This window comes from Gorilla gorilla, chromosome 18, assembly GCF_029281585.2.
Source record: "Gorilla gorilla gorilla isolate KB3781 chromosome 18, NHGRI_mGorGor1-v2.1_pri, whole genome shotgun sequence".
NCBI lineage: Eukaryota > Metazoa > Chordata > Mammalia > Primates > Hominidae > Gorilla > Gorilla gorilla.
In genome coordinates this window covers 22,030,542-22,047,301 of record NC_073242.2, presented here as the reverse complement: position 1 = coordinate 22,047,301, position 16,760 = coordinate 22,030,542, and the positions used below count along the sequence as shown (strand labels likewise).

Here is a 16,760-nt window from a genome sequence, read left to right as displayed (position 1 = left end):
ACGCCTGTAATCCCAGCACTCTGGGAGGCTGAGGCAGACGGATCACTTGAGGTCAGGAGTTCAAGGTCAGCCTGGCCAATATGGCAAAACCCCATCTATTAAAAATACAAAAATTAGCTGGCTGTGGTGGCGGGCACCTGTAATCCCAGCTACTCGGGAGGCTGAGGCAGGAGAATCACTTGAACCCAGGAGGCAGAGGTTTCAGTGAGCCGAGACTGTGCCACTGCACTCCAGCCTGGGCAACAAGAGAGAAACTCCATCTCAAAAAAAAATTGTTTATGCCAACTAATTGTACACCTAAATGCACCAAGTTCATGACTTTCTCCTTGCATTTATTTATTTATTTATTTATTTATTAATTAAATTAGGTCTCACTCTATGTTGCCCACGTTGTAGTGCAGTGTGTGATTACAGCTCACTGCAGCCTTGAACTCCTGGGCTCAAGAGATTCCTCTGGTCTTAGCCTCCCCAGTAGCTAGAACTACAGGTATGGAGTGGCTCTCTGCCTTTATTTCTAACCCAAGCTACCTTACAACCTTAAAAAGAGACGCTGCTTCGCCGGGCACAGTGGCTCTCGCCTGTAATCCCAGCACTTTGGGAGGCCGAGGCGGGCGGATCACGAGGTCAGGAGATCGAGACCATCCTGGCTAACACGGTGAAACCCTATCTCTACTAAAAATACAAAAAATTAGCCAGGCGTGGTGGCGGGCACCTGCAATCCCAGCTACTCGGGAGGCTGAGGCAGGAGAATGGCGTGAACCCAGGAGGTGGAGCTGGCAGTGAGCCGAGACTGCACCACTGCACTCTAGCCTGGGCGACAGAGCGACGCTCCATCTTAAAAAAAAAAAAAAAATTTTATGTATACACACACACACACACACACACACACACACATCTCCCTAGAAGCATCAATAGTTACTGAATTAGAGTATTTCATTACCTGTTATAAAAAACAAACAAAAAAACCTTCCATTATACTAATTTATAAAGGAATCAAAACAAAATGGGTTGGGGGGTCCAGGCACAGTGTCTCACTCCTGTAATCCCAGCACTTTGAGAAGCCAAGGTGGGAACTTGAGGTCAGGAGTTCAAGACCAGCCTGGCCAACATGGCGAAACCCTGTCTCTAATACAAAAATTAGCCGGGCCTGGTGACATGCGCCTGTAGTCCCAGCTACTCGGGAGGCAGAGGCACATGAATCACTTGAACCCAGGAGGTCGAGGTTGTACTGAGCCAAGATCGTGCCACTGCACTCCAGCCTGGGAGACAGAGTGAAACTATGTCCTTAAAAAAAAGGCGGGGTGCAGTGGCACACACCTGTAATCCCAGCACTTTGGGAGGCCGAGGCAGGTGGATCACCTGAGGTCAGGAGTTCACGACCAGCCTAACACGGTGAAACCCCATCTCTACTAAATATAAAAAAATTAGCCAGGTGTGGTGGCACATGCCTGTAATCTGATCTACTTGGGAGGCTGAGACAGGAAAACAGCTTGTACCTGGGAGGCGGAGGATGCAGTGAGCCGAAATTGCATCATTGCGCTCCAGCCTGGACAACAAGAGCAAAATTCTGTCTCAAAAAAAAAAAAAAAAAAAAAAAAGTTGGGGTGAGGGGAAGGTTCAACTTAAAGATACGATTACTAAGTGTTTCATAAGGAATGACTTATTTCATAATGGAGTAGGAGTTTGACACCAGCATGGGCAACATGGGGAGGCCCCATCTCTACAAAAAAGTAAAAATAAAAAATTAGCGTGCCAAGCATGGTGGGTCACACCTGTAATCCTGGCACTTTGGGAGGCCAAAGAGGAACGATCACTTGAGCCTAGGTATTCAAGACCAGCCCAGGCAGCATGGCAAAACCCCGTCTCTACAGAAAACAAAAAAATAATAAAGTAGCTGGGGGTGGTAACATGCACCTGTGGTCCCAGCTATTGGGAGGGTGAGGTAGGAGGACTTACTGAGCCTGGGAGGTGGAGGCTGCAGTGAGCTGAGATGGTTCCACTGCACTCCAACCTGGGCAATGGAGCGAGACTCTGTTTCAGAAAAAGAGAGAGGAGGCCAGGCGTGGTGGCTCACGCCTGTAATCCCAGCACTTTGGGAGGCCGAAGTGGGTGGATCACCTGAGGTCAGCAGTTCAAGACCAGCCTGGCCAACATGGTGAAATCCCATCTCCACTAAAAACACAAAAACTAGCCGGGCATAGTGGCATGCACCTGTATTCCCAGCTACTTGGGAGGCTGAGACAGGAGAATCACTTGAACCGGGAGGTGGAGGTTGCAAGTGAGCTGAGATTGTGCCACTATACTCCAGCCTGGGCGACAAAGTAAAGCTCTGTCTCAAAAAAAAAAAAAAAAAAAAAAAGAGAGAGAGAGAGAGGAAAAATAAATAAATTAGCCAGGTGTGGTGGTATGCACCTGTGGTCCCAGCTACTCAGGAGGCTAAGGCGGGAGGATTCCCAGAGCCCAGGAAGTCAAGGCTGCAGTGAGCAGTGATTGCACCACTGCACTCCAGCCTGGGCAACAGAGCAAGAGCATATCTCAAAAAAAGGGAAAGAAAAGAAAAGAAAAACATAAAAACAAATGTTCCTTTAGTTTTAATTTTTATTTTTTAGTTTATTATGGCTGTTTTACTCTCCCCCAAGTAAAACAGCCATACACAATTTGCTGAAATTTTCCTTAGTGTACTTTGAAATCTGTGGAACAGAACTGGCAATCACTAAATTCTATTTAACTCTAGTTCCATTTAATATTAGGCTGGTGTGGAAGTAACTGTGGTTTTTGCCAAAACCGCAATTACTTTTGCACCTACCTAATAGGTATAAAATATGTAACTTCACTTAATTTTATCCTTTATGTATTTCCCTATATTATGTACCTATGGACATCAAACTTAGTACAGACTGATAAAAGACTGAATAGACAACTCCGGTTTCAAAAATCCAGCTTCTCACAACGTCAGACATACTAGTATACAGCTTTTCTAATTTCACAACACATTTCCATTTTTTGGTCTTTCACAATAGAGAAGATGTGTGTACTTTTGAATACTCTGATCTGTCTACAATCTACCAAAATTGGAAGGTGTTTTTATTATACAGTTTCATCCTTTTAGAAATATAGAAAGATCCTAAGTTTGGGCACAGTAAGACACTCAATATAGGTCTACTACTAAACAAGTAAGACCAATTACACAATTAATGTCCTAACACCCCGAGTGGAGAAGTAAAATCTACTTGTTTTCTGTTGACTTGAATGCCTTCTCTTCTTTGCTGAATTAATCAATCTATTTGACTCCAATGTCAAATTAATCAATGTCACTTTAGAATATTAAAATGTACAATTATGAATTACACATTTAATTTTAAAACACATCATTCTGATCTCTGTCTTGATTGATACTAGAAGATTATCTTCCAAACTAAGGGGGAAAAAATGACAGACTTTAGCTATTGGCAATGATAGGTCATTTTTTTAGGGAAGAGGAGTAAAGAGGGCCACCTCCATAGGTCAGATATCCCTTTGTTCTAAGAAGCCACCACCCCTGTTTCTTCATATGAAAAAAACCAGAGGCATCCAGTGGTTCCCAAAACCTTCTCAACTTTACGCTTGAGGAACCCACAGATTTCAAATAATACAACTGACCTAAGACCACTCATTTGTTTAACCATTCTTTTTTTAATTTTTAATTTTTTTTTGAGAAGGAGTCTTGCTCTGTTGCCCAGGCTGGAGTGCAGTGGTGTGATGTCGCTCACTACAACCTCTGCCTCTCAGGTTCAAGTGATTCTCCTGCCTCAGCCTCCCGAGTAACTGGGATTACAAGCATGCACCACCACATCCACTAATTTATTTATTTATTTATTTATTTTTTTTAGTGGAGACGGGGTTTCACCATGTCAGTTGGCCAGGCTGGTCTCGAACTCCTGACCTCAGGTGATCCACCCACCTCAGCCTCCCAAAGTGCTGGGATTACAGGCGTGAGCCACTGCCCCCGGCCTGCTTAACCATTCTTAAATGTCAGGTGCAGTGGCTCACACCTGTAATCTCAACACTTTGGGAGGCTGAAGGTGGGCAGATTGCTTGAGTTCAGGGGTTCAAGACCAGCCTGGGCAACGTGGTGAAAACCCCATCTCTACAAAAAATACAAAAATGAGCCGGGCTGTTGGCAAGCGCCTGTAGCCCCAGCTACTTGTGGATGCTGAGGCAGGAGGCTTGAGCCTGGGAGGTCGAGACTGCAGTAAGCCAAGTATCTGTGCCACTGCACTCCAGCCTGGGTGACACAGCAAGACCGTCTCAAAAAAATTGACAGAAGAGTTGACTGAGAGCACAGTGAATGAAAAGGAAGACTATAAGCCAGTGCCATATAAATGCTTACTGTTGGAGGTATGCTTCTATGGAACACGGGTTTGCTCTCTTGCCATATGACATTCACATATTCAGCCACCTGGAACACTTCCTGTCAGTATGTGTGAAGTATCATGTGTGGTCAAAATTGTCTCAACAGTCATTTTCCACACCAACTGGCAAACTAACACTAAAAGAAATCAACAAGTATTGCTTTTTCAAAAGCCTAAATTGGCTGAGTGCGATGACTTACACCTGTAATCCCAGCACTTTGGGAGGCCAAAGCAGGCGGATCACCTGAGTCAGGAGTCCAAGAACAGGCCGGCCAACATGGTGGAATCTCGTCTCTACTAAAAATACAAAAATTAGCTGGACGCCTGTAATCCCAGCTACTCAGGAGGCTGAGGCAGGAGAATTTTTCCCTGTAACCGGGAGGCAGAGGCTGCAGTGAGTCGAGATTACACCACTGCACTCCAGCCTGGGAGACAGAGCAAGACTCCATCTCAGGAAGACAAAAAAAAAAAAAAAGCCTACATCAAGGAAAACAGAACCAAAACACCAGGGACAAAATGGTACATAAGAGGAAAAAAAATTTTCACCAAAATTATTCAGATGAACCATAATAAATGTGCCTGCATCTGAAGATGTTCTAAACCTTCATTTAAGCAAGAAGCAAGATCAAGATCTGTTCCGTCAGTTACCTGGAGTCTGTCATCTTTCTGAATAGGGGACAGAATCACCTCAAATTTAACTAATAAAAATTTATGACTTGGCAAACACCCCAGGTATTTTTATTGACTAACAAATCAGCTATGACAATCTTAGCAACAAATCAAGTTATGCTATGGGGTATGTCCACACTTCCCTGTTCCCTCTACAACAGGAGAAAATCAAATTTTTCCAACATCCTAACAAACTGTTACTGCCTGTAACCAAATGTATCACAGTATCGTCTACCAAGGCGTTACATCCTGAAACTTTCCTACAAAAAGCACAGCTTCAAAGAAACCTTGCAAGCTTTCTTGTAAGCTCCTCCCTTCCCCCATCGCCCCTCCCCAGAGCCAAGAAATAAAGCACTTGAAAGAAACAACATGGATAATATTTATTAATAGCTCATGTACATATTCCATAACTACACAAGCCATTTGGCTTCATACCTCTCAGCAATGAAGTCAGCTGGCCCTAGCACGTGGCTGCGACTCTTCTCTATTTATTTAGAACTACAAACTACAATTTACACTTTTCCAAAAGCTGTAGGACTATTTGGGAAGGGCACTTTATTCTTCTAAAAGGTTACTAAATTCTCTTATATACTTATACTGATCACAATACTGAAAAATAATAGAAAACCCATTGTCATTCATTTACCACCTAATTTGTTAGATGCCAGAAAATCAAATTTCACACATTTCAATAAAAAGGCAAAACTAAGCATGTCAATCATAGGAAAAAAATACTTAATCAACTAATTTTATTTAAAGCACTCACAAACTCTTAAGTGGTACAAGACAAGTCAACGCTGTTTATCGAACAATATTTTTTTTTACGACTAAACATCTCAATTCTAGACTCAGGCACTAATTATTTAAGTCATCTAGTTATATACACCAATTCTCAACAGACACAGTTTTTTTTGGAAAGGCATATTAAACAGACTAAGATGTGTACTACCCATTAGCCAAAGATAATTTTATTGATTTTTCTAACGAGTCTTCAAACGTTACATTCTAACATCTTAGCAAATTATTTCCAAATACTGCTGGAATTACATGTAACTATCAGGAAACAAAAGGGCTTCTCAACAACTTGTGCGTTCTACATTATCTGGCCAGTTTCCGGACAATTATAACACAATTGTGCTCCAAAGTAGGAGAGTTCCATGAATCAATTACCCCTAAAATATATTTCTGTATATTTAAGGAGTTCTAAGCATTGGGTTAAATTCCAAACAGACTCTGAATACAAGCATTTATTTAGTAAGAGAGGTTAGAATAAATCAATCCTAAATTAGGCACAGCTGCCCTCCCCCCATTGATCAAAAACACAGGAAATTACATTTATTTAAAAAGTTAATGTTCCTAATATATTCAAATCTAACTAAGCCCCAAAACGGTCTGAGATCAAATCCTCCATAAAAGAGGAAATTCTCTAGACTTCTAAGTGGGTGCCCAGAGTTCACTCAAGTGTCCAGGTATGAATTACGATTCACCAAAGTAACCGGCCTTGCACTTAGGGAAAACTTCCATCGCCCAAGACCAGAGTGGGTCGATCCCATCAACAGTCACACAATCTCATCTCACGCTCCCACTAATGAATGTTCTGCCTAAAGTCAGAGCAATGCCCTAGCTGGAGTTTTGTTTTGGTTTTTTCAATATTACCACGTGGGGGTCACAGAAAGGAACAGAGGTTAGAAGAGCTCTCACGTGGCGGCTGAAAGACTGGGGAACCGAGAAAGTGAATGAGTAACAGGGAGGGTCCTGGACTCTCAGGATCTCCCAACTCGGGGGTCATGGGGAGGCGGTAAGTGGAATGCCCCCCGCCCCCCCACCCCCGCCTCTTTCTCACCTCCTGGTCCCGACCCTAGGCCAGTGCCACCGCCGGGAGCCCCGGGTCTCGGCTCCAGCCCCGGGCTGAACAAGCAGGGAGAGGAGAGGCACTTAGGCCTCGCCTCCCCGCGGCCTTCCTCCCCCAGCCGGGGCGGAGGAGACCCAGGAAGCCGCGCCCGGCTCCCGGGGGTGGAGGGCCTAGGCCTCGGCCCGCCCGAGGCGGAGCCCGGGAGGTCGGGGCGGGGTCCCGGGCCGGTCACCCACCTGGGTTGCCAGTCATTCCAGCTCCACGAATACTTGGTGCCGTTGGTGCTGCCGCCGCTGCCGCCGCCGCCGCCGCCGCCGCCGCCGCCGCCGCCGCCGCCCAGCCGAGACCCCGGGGCTCTGCGGCTCATTACCTTCCCCGACACGACATGGCCAAGCGCCGCCGCCCAGAGAAGCGCGAGTCGCCGCCCGAACCGGCCGCCGCCAACACCCCGCTCCGGCCCGGGGCTGAGGAGGAAGCCGAGAAGGAGGAGGCGGCGGCGGGCGGGGAAAGAGGACTGCCGTTCCGGGTTCCGCCTGAGCCCGCAGCGCAGGACGAGGAGGCGGGAGCGGCGCGGTGAGAGAGAGGCGGATGAAGGGGAGGCGACGTCTCTTCCAGGGCCGTGCGCGGCCCACGTCGCCGGGGCCCCGGAGGACGAGGACGACGAGGAGCAGGCGGTGGCGGCAGCTCCTCACGCTCACACGGCCACTGCTTCCCCGCTTCCCGGCTCCGCCCGCCGCGCCGCCGCTGTCGCACGGCATGCTGGGAGCGAGAGGCGGGGTCGGCCCCGCCGGGCCTGGGGAGAGAGGCGGGTCCTGTCGGCCGGGCGGGGCCGAGAGAGGCGGGGCCGATAGCAGGCCGCCCCGCCCCCCACGGCCCCAGGCTCTTGGACGGCGAAGAGGTCTGGGCGTAGCGGTGACGAATCCTAAGACAGGGGATCTCCACTACTGCGGCCACACACTTTTCTCCCAAACGCTTCCCGGAAAGCACCGGAGGGCCGGGCAGTCAGGTGTAAACAGGCGTCCAATCAAGGACCTGCCGGGGGGGGGGGGGGGGGTGCTGGTGCCCTGGGGTGCGCGCGCACACAGGCGTGCCCTTGGATTCACGTGTGCCAGTTTTCCCACTTTCTACGGGGCGGGGTGGAAAGTGAAAATAGTAAGATCGACAGGTGGATATCCACCTTCCCAACCTCCACCCGAAATGTGCCCATCGAGTCCTAGCACCTTTTACCATTTCTTCCCAATGAAAAAAACTAAACGATGGAAGGGAAGGGAGTACCCACGACCACCAAACCCTGTCCTCTGCAATGTGAAATGTGCTTTGAAGTCCTCTCACCCTGAGGCTTGCCCGCCTTCTGCTGGTGAAAGAAGCTGGGGGCTAGGCGCGGTGGGTCACGCCTGTAATCCCAGCACTTTGGGAGGCCGAGGTGGGGGGATCATCTGAGGTGAGGAGTTCCAGACCAGCCTGGCCAACATGGAGAAACCCCACCTCTACTAAAAATACAAAAATTAGCCGGGCATGGCGGAGGGCTCCTGTAATCCCAGCTACTTGGGAGGCTGAGGCAGGGGAATCGCTTGAACCCAGTAGGCCGAGGTTGCAGCGAGCCAAGATCAGACCATTGCAGTCCAGCCTGGAGAACAAGAGTGAAACTCTGTCTCAAAAAAATAAAAGAGAGAGAGAGAGAGAAAGCAGGGAGGGAAGAAAAAGGAAGGAAGGAAGCAAGGAAGGAAGGAAAGGAGGGAGGGAGGGAAGGAGGGAGGAAGGAAGGAAGGAAAGGAGGGAGGGAGGGAAGGAGGGAGGAAGGAAGGAAAGGAGGGAGGAAAGGAAAGAAAAGGAGAAAAGAGAGAAGGCCGGGCGCGGTGGCTCACACCTGTAATCCCAGCATTTTGGGAGGCCGAGGCGGGCCGATCTCGAGGTCAGGAGATCGAGACCATCCTGGCTAACACGGTGAAACCCCATCTCTACTAAAAATACAAAAAATTAGCCGGGCGTGGTGGCGGGCGCCTGTAGTCCCAGCTACTCCGGAGGCTGAGGCAGGAGAATAGCGTAAACCCGGGAGGCGGAGCTCCCAGTGAGCAGAGATCGCTCCACTGCACTCCAGCCTGGGCGACAGAGCAAGACTCCGTCTCCAAAAAAAAAGAGAATCAGCTGGGTAGAGGAGACGTACCTGACTGTCTACCCCATGACATGCCCCATGCCCCAGGGAAAAAAATTCCCTAACGTGAATGCATACACATTTTTTAAAAGGTGGGCCAGGATGCTCCTTAAACAAGTGTCTAAACCTTATCTGCATAAGGAGTCTTAACCTATCATTTTATGTTGCAAAGAAAATGTCTTTATATATCGCTTGTGCAATTAAAAATTGTTACCAAAAGTACTTGAAGATTACGAGGAGTTGACCCCTCCACACACATGCATATCCCCTCCACCTTGGGCTCCTTGCTTATGGCCACCAATCCCTCACTAAGGGAGGATCCTGCCAGTTCTAAATGATGGGGACTACAAAAATTACAAAAATTACCCGGCGTGGTAGCGCGTGCCTGTGGTCCCAGGAGCTCAGGAGGGTGAGGCAGGAGGATGACTTGAGTCCAGCGGGTGGAGGCTGCAGTGACCTATGATCCTGCCACTGCACTCCAGGCTGGGCTGCGGAGGGTAGGGAGGGAGGGAGGGAGGAGAAGAAAGAGAAAAGGCGGGGCACCATGGATGGCTGACTCCTGTAATCCCAGCACTTTGGGAGGCCGAGGTGGGTGGATCACTTGAGGTGGTCAAGAGACCAGCCTGACAAACATGGTGAAACCCCGTCTCTACAAAAAAATACAAAAATTAGCCAGGCATGGTGGCGCACGCCTGTAGTCCCAGCTATTTGGGGAAGCTGAGGCATGAGGATTGCTTGAACCCAGGAGCCAGAGGTTGCAGTGAGCCGAGATCGTGCCACTGAACTCCAGCCTGGGTGACAGAGCAAGACTGTCTCAAAAAAAAAAAAATCATTTAGGTGAAGTGATTCATGCCTGTAATTCCAGTGATGGGAGGCTGAGACTGGAAGATCCTTGAGCCTGGGAGTTATCGGCCAGCCTGAGCAACATAGTGAGACCCCCATCTCTACAAAAAAAATATTAAATTTTTCTTTGTCAGACGGAGTTTCACTCTTGTGGCCCAGGCTGGAGTGCAATGGTGTGATCTCAGCTCACTGCAACCTCTGCCTTCCGGGTTCAAGTGAGTCTCCTGCCTCAGCCTCCCAAGTAGCTAAGATTACAGACACATGCCACCATGCCCGGCTAATTTTGTATAAAAATTTAAAAATTTTTAAAATTAGACAAGTTAGAAATTGCTTGAGCAACTGGACACAATCTCTGGTACTACCTTTCTTTTTCTTTTTTATTTTTTTATTTTATTATTATTATTTTTTGAGGAGTCTCGCTCTGTCGCCCAGGCTAGAGTGCAGTGGCGCAATCTCAGCTCACTGCAAGCTCTGCCTCCCGGGTTCAAGCCATTCTCCCGCCTCAGCCTCCCAAGTAGCTGGGATTACAGGCGCCCGCCACCAAGCCCAGCTAATTTTGTTTTTTGTATTTTTAGTGGAGACGGGGTTTCACCGTGTTAGCCAGGATGGTCTCAATCTCCTGACCTCGTGATCCGCCCGCCTCGGCCTCCCAAAGTGATAGGATTACAGGCGTGAGCCACCGCGCCTGGCCCTCTTTTTCTTTATTGGTCAAAATATTATCCAACTAGGCATATGGATGTGGAGGCATGGCTGTGATCCCAATTACTTGGGAGGCTGAGGTGGGAGAATCGCTTGAGCCCACGAGTTTCAGGCTGTGGTGAGCCATAATGGTGCCTCTGCACTCCAGCCTGGGCAACAGGATGAGACCATTTCTTAAGGGGACGGAAAAAATCACTCTGGCTGTGGCAGATTTCCTTAGGATAGATTCCGAGAAGTGGAGTTATTGGGGAAAAGGCTGTTAATGATTTTAAGTCTTTGGATACAGACTGTTAAGTTGCTTTCCAGGAAGTTTCTGCCAATGATAGTCTGATACTTTCTGTGTCCTCACACCACCCTTTGTCAACACTGAGTGTTTTTGAGGGTTAATTATTTCTATGGGAGAAGTTAAAAAAAAAAAGACAACAAAGAAATTGCTTCAGGTGGGGCATGGTGGCTCACGCCTGTAATCCCAGCACTTTGGGAGGCTGAGGTGAGAGAATCACTTAAGCCTAGGAGGTGGAGGTTGCAGTGAGCCTAGATCGTGCCACTACACTCCAGCCTGGGCAACAGAGTGAGACTCCATTTCAATAAAATTAATCAAATGAATCAAATGTGAGCAACTCTCATAACTTCCAACATTTTTTTCTTCTTCCTTTTGGTGGTTCTGCCTCTCTGGCTCCATTAGGATTTCCCTACTCCATTTCAGTCATGGGAACCGAGTTTCTGTTCCTGAAACACACCAAGCCTTTCTGGCCTCTGGATTTTTGTACTTGCTGTTCCCGCCATCTGGAATGCCTTCCCTGCATTTGTTCCCATCAGGGTTGGGACTAGCAAAGTGACAGGTGATGGAGTTGCTGAGGGTGCAAAATTTAAGGAGGCACCTACTCCCAGGGTCATGCAAAAGCCAACTTTGCATTTGCACAATCCTGTGAGTGAGTCCCTCCTTAAATTTGAGGCTGTACTGTAATCCCAGCTACTCAGGAGGCTGGGGCAGGAGAATTGCTTGAACCTGGGAGGCAGAGGTTGCAGTGGGCCGAGATCCTGCCATTGCACTCCAGCCTGGGCAACAGGGCGAGAATCCGTCTAAAAAAAAAAATGAGGCTCTAGGCACCACATTTGCCCTACTCTGGCCCCTGCCCTGATTTTCCTGGCCTGTCTCATCTCCAGACAGGTTTGCTTTGACCTCCCTACCCATAAAAGCTGGCCAGTGCCCTTTCCAGGTACTCTGTCACATATCCTATTTCTTTCCTTAGTGGTACCCAGCACCATCTGCAAGTATTGGGTTTCTTTGCACATTTAGCATCTGTCCAACCCTTAGGATATCAGCTTTGCAAGAGCAAAGGTCACATCTATCTCAGCCTACCTCCTCCATACTCAGCACACAGCACAGCACCTGACCATAGGAAGCACTCAAGAAATGGGAGGAATGAAATGGAAATTATCTAAAATAAGGATCAAGATTGATACAGAAGTATTCATCTCAGTTTTACTTATTAATAGCAAAACAAAAACAAAACACCTGGAAACTATACTAATGCTCAACAATAGGAAACTGATTAGGATGCAGTACATTCAGAGCTGAAATTTTCTGCAGCCATTACAAATTATATTTGTGAAGATTTTTTTTTTTTTTTTTTTTTTGAGATGGAGTTTTGCTCTTGTTGCCCAGGCTGGAGGGCAATGTCTCGATCTCGGCTCACTGCAACCTCCGCCTCCCGGGTTCAAGCGATTGGTCTGTCATTTTCAGACCCAACAGAAATAGAGGTGCTCCTGCCAGGCCCCCGGAGACTGCCTCCAGGAGTCATTTGTAATGACAGGGTGCATTCTGCGCATGGTTTCAGTCTGTCCAAAGGGCCAATGCTGGGGCTGGGGCAGAAACGGTCCAAGGCCTGTGCGCTGTGCAGCTTTATAGGCAAATGAAGATCGTTTACCCAGAATTGCCTGCTGGAGACAGCATAGAGGAAGTGGCAGCAGCTTCACCAGTTCCAGGAAGCCCAGGCAGCCTGGTCCCCCAGGGTGCACCTGGCACAGCAGTTCGCACGGGGCCAGAGAGCGGCAGCTGACCACTGCAACTACAGCTGGCCTGACACCGGGCACAGGTACCAGCCCTGCCCAGTCCCGCCCAGCGCAGCCTGCAGCCCCTAGCGGAGCCAGCACCTGGCAAACCTGACACCCAGCCTTGGAGCTTGGGCCCCCCTCTGCAGCTGGCTGGGGCTCCTGAGACAGCTTCTTTGTCGGAATCCACTCGGTACACACACGGTCCCTAACTTAGTGGCTGCCCAGTGAACATGGGGCTTAGTAGAACCAGTACCTTCCTCCCTGGCCCCTTCAAGTCTAAATATCCCCTGCTCTGAGTACAAGCTTCCACCTTCTCCACCGACAGACAGCCCCCACCATCTCCACCGACAGACAGCCCCCGCCGTCTCCACCGACAGACAGCCCCCGCCGTCTCCACCGACAGACAGCCCCCGCCGTCTCCACCGACAGACAGCCCCCGCCGTCTCCACCGACAGACAGCCCCCGCCGTCTCCACCGACAGACAGCCCCCGCCTTCTCCACCGACAGCCCCCGCCTTATCCACTGATAGACAGCCCCCACCATAGACAGCCCCCACCTTATCCACTGATAGACAGCCCCCACCATCTCCCGTGTCACCCCCTGGGGGGACTTGTAAAAGCAGTGGTGGGGGAGTGGGATGGAAACCCAGAGCTTCTGATCAGGCAGGTCAGGGGAGAGGGAGACAACACATCTGCACAGAACAAGGTCCCAGGGAGGCCGACGCTGCTGGTCCAGGGAGCACCCCCCAGCACAGGCGCGTGCTTCCCTGATGGACACGTCACCGCCCTGGGCTCCAGAAAATGAATGTCTGACCCAGTGACCCCTGTCCTCACCCAAGGCCAACCTCACCCCAGAATGGGCTGGAATGCTGAGCCTGCCCATGCCGGCTCCAGATCCACCCGCCTCCCCGCCATTGATGGCCACAGAGAGAGGTAAAAATGGTCTGGAAACCCCAAGGAAAATGAAGCAGTTCCAGGGCAGGGAAGCAAAGGCAGTGTTTCCTTTTTTTTTTTTTTTTTTTTTTTTGAGACGAAGTCTCGCTCTTGTCGCCCAGGCTGCAGTGCAATGGTGTGATCTTGGCTCACTGCAACCTCCACCTCCTGAGTTCAAGCCATTCTCTCACCTCTACTTCCCGAGTAGCTGCAGCCTCTGCCTCCGGGGATCAAGTGATTCTCCTGCCTCCTGCCTCAGCCTCCTGCCTCAGTAGCTGGGATTACCGACACCTGTCACCACGCCCACCTAATTTTTGTATTTTTAGTAGAGACAAGGGTTCACCATGTTGGCCGGGCTGGTCTTGAACTCCTGACCTCAGGCGATCCACCAACCTTGGCCTCCCAAAGTGTTGGGATTACAGGAGTGAGCCACCGTGCCTGGCCAGGATGGTCTGCTTATAATGGCTCAATTTTGATGTCCAGTCTCTGCAGAGCACAAGGCGCCCCCTTTGGGCCAGACATACAGATGTCCCTGGGCAAGCACAGAGATGATCCCAAGGCCCTGGCCCCACCTGTCTGCTCAGTGTTGAATCAGGTTTCTGTGAAAACAAATTACTAACAGGCTGGTGTCACATTTTCAAATTCTGTCACCAGGCCTTGAACACGTCTTTGTACTTTTTTCCATTTTTAACCGGGGCTGAGTTACGCCCAACCACACTGTCCTGGCTGGCACGGGGGAGGAGGTGTCAGCTGCTGTCCAGAATGGGGCTGACACATTCATTTTAAACAGGCCAGGAAGATGCAGATTTGGCAAGCTCTGAAATTTGCCGACACCCCAAGTCGAGGGTAAGCAGGAGAACCGGAAAAGGGCAGCTTCTCATGTGGTCAGGTTCTCCTGATGCAAGCGTCCTGGTGGATTTGGGTTTCCCAAGGGTCCTGACTCCAGGAGACCCCCAGGACCGACAGGAAGGGCCACCCCTCCCTCTGAAACTCTGAAGCCAGGCCACCCGGTGCTGAAATGCTGTGTGAACTCGGGCAAGTTCCTTCGCAGGGACTGAGCCTCCCTTTCCTGTCTCCAACAGACTGGAACACTGCCTCCCATTGCATGGGCGAAATACCTCGCGGACATGTCTTACGGCGCCCCATGAAAGCATCACCATGAATCTGACCAGTCACCGCAGCACTAGTATCTTCAGGGCACAGATGAAGCCGTGGGCACCAGCGATAAGGAGTTGCCACTGCTGGCTAAGTGCGGAGCCTCACACATCTGTGGCCCAGAAACCCACACCCCACTCCAAACCCTCTATAGCTCCAACAGTTATGCTAACAAGAAAAAGGAGTGAAAAACTGCTCCAGTTACGGTATTGTGGAGGTGGAGGACACTTGTGGCAGCCAATCCAACACCTCCATTTTATAGCTGGTATAAACATAGTTCAGAGAGGTTGTCCCACTTGCTGAAAGTCACACAGCAGTTCCTGGGCGGCAAAGTGAGGACATCCAGGTCTCCTAAATCTCACCCTCGTGCTCTGCCCACTTGACTGGGCTTTTCAATCCTGGCTGTCAAAGAGAAGCACCAAGTCCACTTGGGCTCCTGGCCAGCGTCCAGGCCAGTCCAACTCAACAGCAAGCGGAAGCAAATACCACACAATGAACTCATTGAACAGACTCTGCGCTCAGGCTTAACCAGTGCACAGCCTGTACACCCGACAGGCGGATGCAGCTGTTCCAAACTAAGGCCAGGGCCTCTCCCCAATCCCAATGGGCTCTGCAGGTGCAGTGATGGAAGAATCCCTGGTGACGGGGAGCCCTTAGCTCTGAGCAGGACCTGAAGCCATCTCAGGGCTTGCACCAGTCCAGATGCTGCTGCACAAGTGCTCCAGGGGCTCCTGCCCTGCCCTCCTCACCTGCCCCCTCACCTGTCAGGGATGTTTGATTCCTGGCTGGCCCCTCCCCTACCTGACCCCTGCCAAAGACCTACGCCACCCCAGGCTCCCAGCTCTGAAGCAAACGCCAGAGAAGTCAAGCGCCTGGCTCCGGGCCACACAGCTTGAGGGACTCAGAGCTCCAGGGACAGTGCCCGGGCCCTGCTCAGGCCTTCTGCAGAGGCTCTGGGCTCTTCCAGTTGACTCAGCTCACAGGGCCCCTACGCGGTACCAGGTGAAGACACAGCCCCAAGAACCCTCAGGCTCTGAAGCCACACATGTGAGCTGTGGGCAGAATCCTGCATTGGCCTCCAGCAGCTCGAGAGCACAGGGACAAAGCTGGACTGGCCCCAGGGTCACCGTGGCCTTGGTTTTGTAGCAGCTGCAGTTTGAGCACGTACACCAAAAATAAAATTCTAAGCCCCCTAACTGACTGAAGGGACCCCTCCTATTGGCCAAAGGGATATTCCAAAGTTAACCTGAAAAACGAGCTCAGGTCATGATGGGAAGAAGGGTCACACAGGCCTTGTTATACCCCCTCCCTCTGGAATTCAGGTACAGCTGACCAGCACTAACATTCAAACACAGATCTTGGCCTGGCTCAGTGGCTCATGCCTGTAATCCCAGCACTTTGGGAGGCTGAGGTGGGCAGATCACGAGGTCAGGAGTTCAAGACCAGGCTGACCGACATGGAGAAACCCCATCTCTACTAAAAATACAAAATTAGCTAGGCATGGTGGTGGCAGGCACCTGCAATCCCAGCTACTTGGGAGGCTGAGGCAAGCCAAGGTGGACGGATCACCTGAGATCAGGAGTTCAAAACCAGCCTGACCAACATGGTGAAACCCCCGTCTCTACTAAAAACACAAAATTAGCTGGGCATGGTGGTGCATGCCTGTAGTCCCAGCTACTCGGGAAGCTAAGGCAGGAGAATCACTTGAACCCAGGAGGCGGAGGTTGCAGTGAACTGAGATCACGCCACTGCACTCCAGCCTGAGTAACAAAAGCATCTCAAAAAAAAAAAAAAAAAAATATATATATATATATATATACATATATATATAAAGAATAAAGAAATCTTTGAACCCACTTTTGACCAGGAAGCCCATCCCCACCTTGGAGTTGTCCCGCCTTTCTCGGCAGAACCAACAAATACCTTTCATGTACTGACTGATGTCTGCCTGTAACTTCTGTCCTTGTACAAGGTATGAACTCCAGCTGTGGCCCACCCCCTGAGGCACA

At 50.0% G+C, this 16,760-nt stretch overlaps 1 protein-coding gene across 7 annotated transcripts in view; it reads right to left on the bottom strand.

Annotated features, from left to right (window-relative positions):
* LOC101135276 (putative L-type amino acid transporter 1-like protein MLAS) overlaps positions 1-16,760 on the bottom strand; it is a 49,055-nt gene that overhangs the window by 23,004 nt on the left and 9,291 nt on the right. Inside the window, exon 1 of one of the 7 annotated variants that reach the window (XM_063699551.1) lies at positions 7,149-9,398. The exons of 5 other annotated variants lie outside the window; for them this stretch is intronic. In XM_063699551.1, coding sequence (XP_063555621.1) covers positions 7,149-7,279 — 131 coding nt within the window. In that variant the 5' untranslated portion in view covers positions 7,280-9,398. Of the gene's footprint in view, positions 1-7,148; positions 9,553-16,760 lie in introns of those variants that run through there. One more of the 7 variants, XM_055365481.2, reaches the window with a different exon arrangement.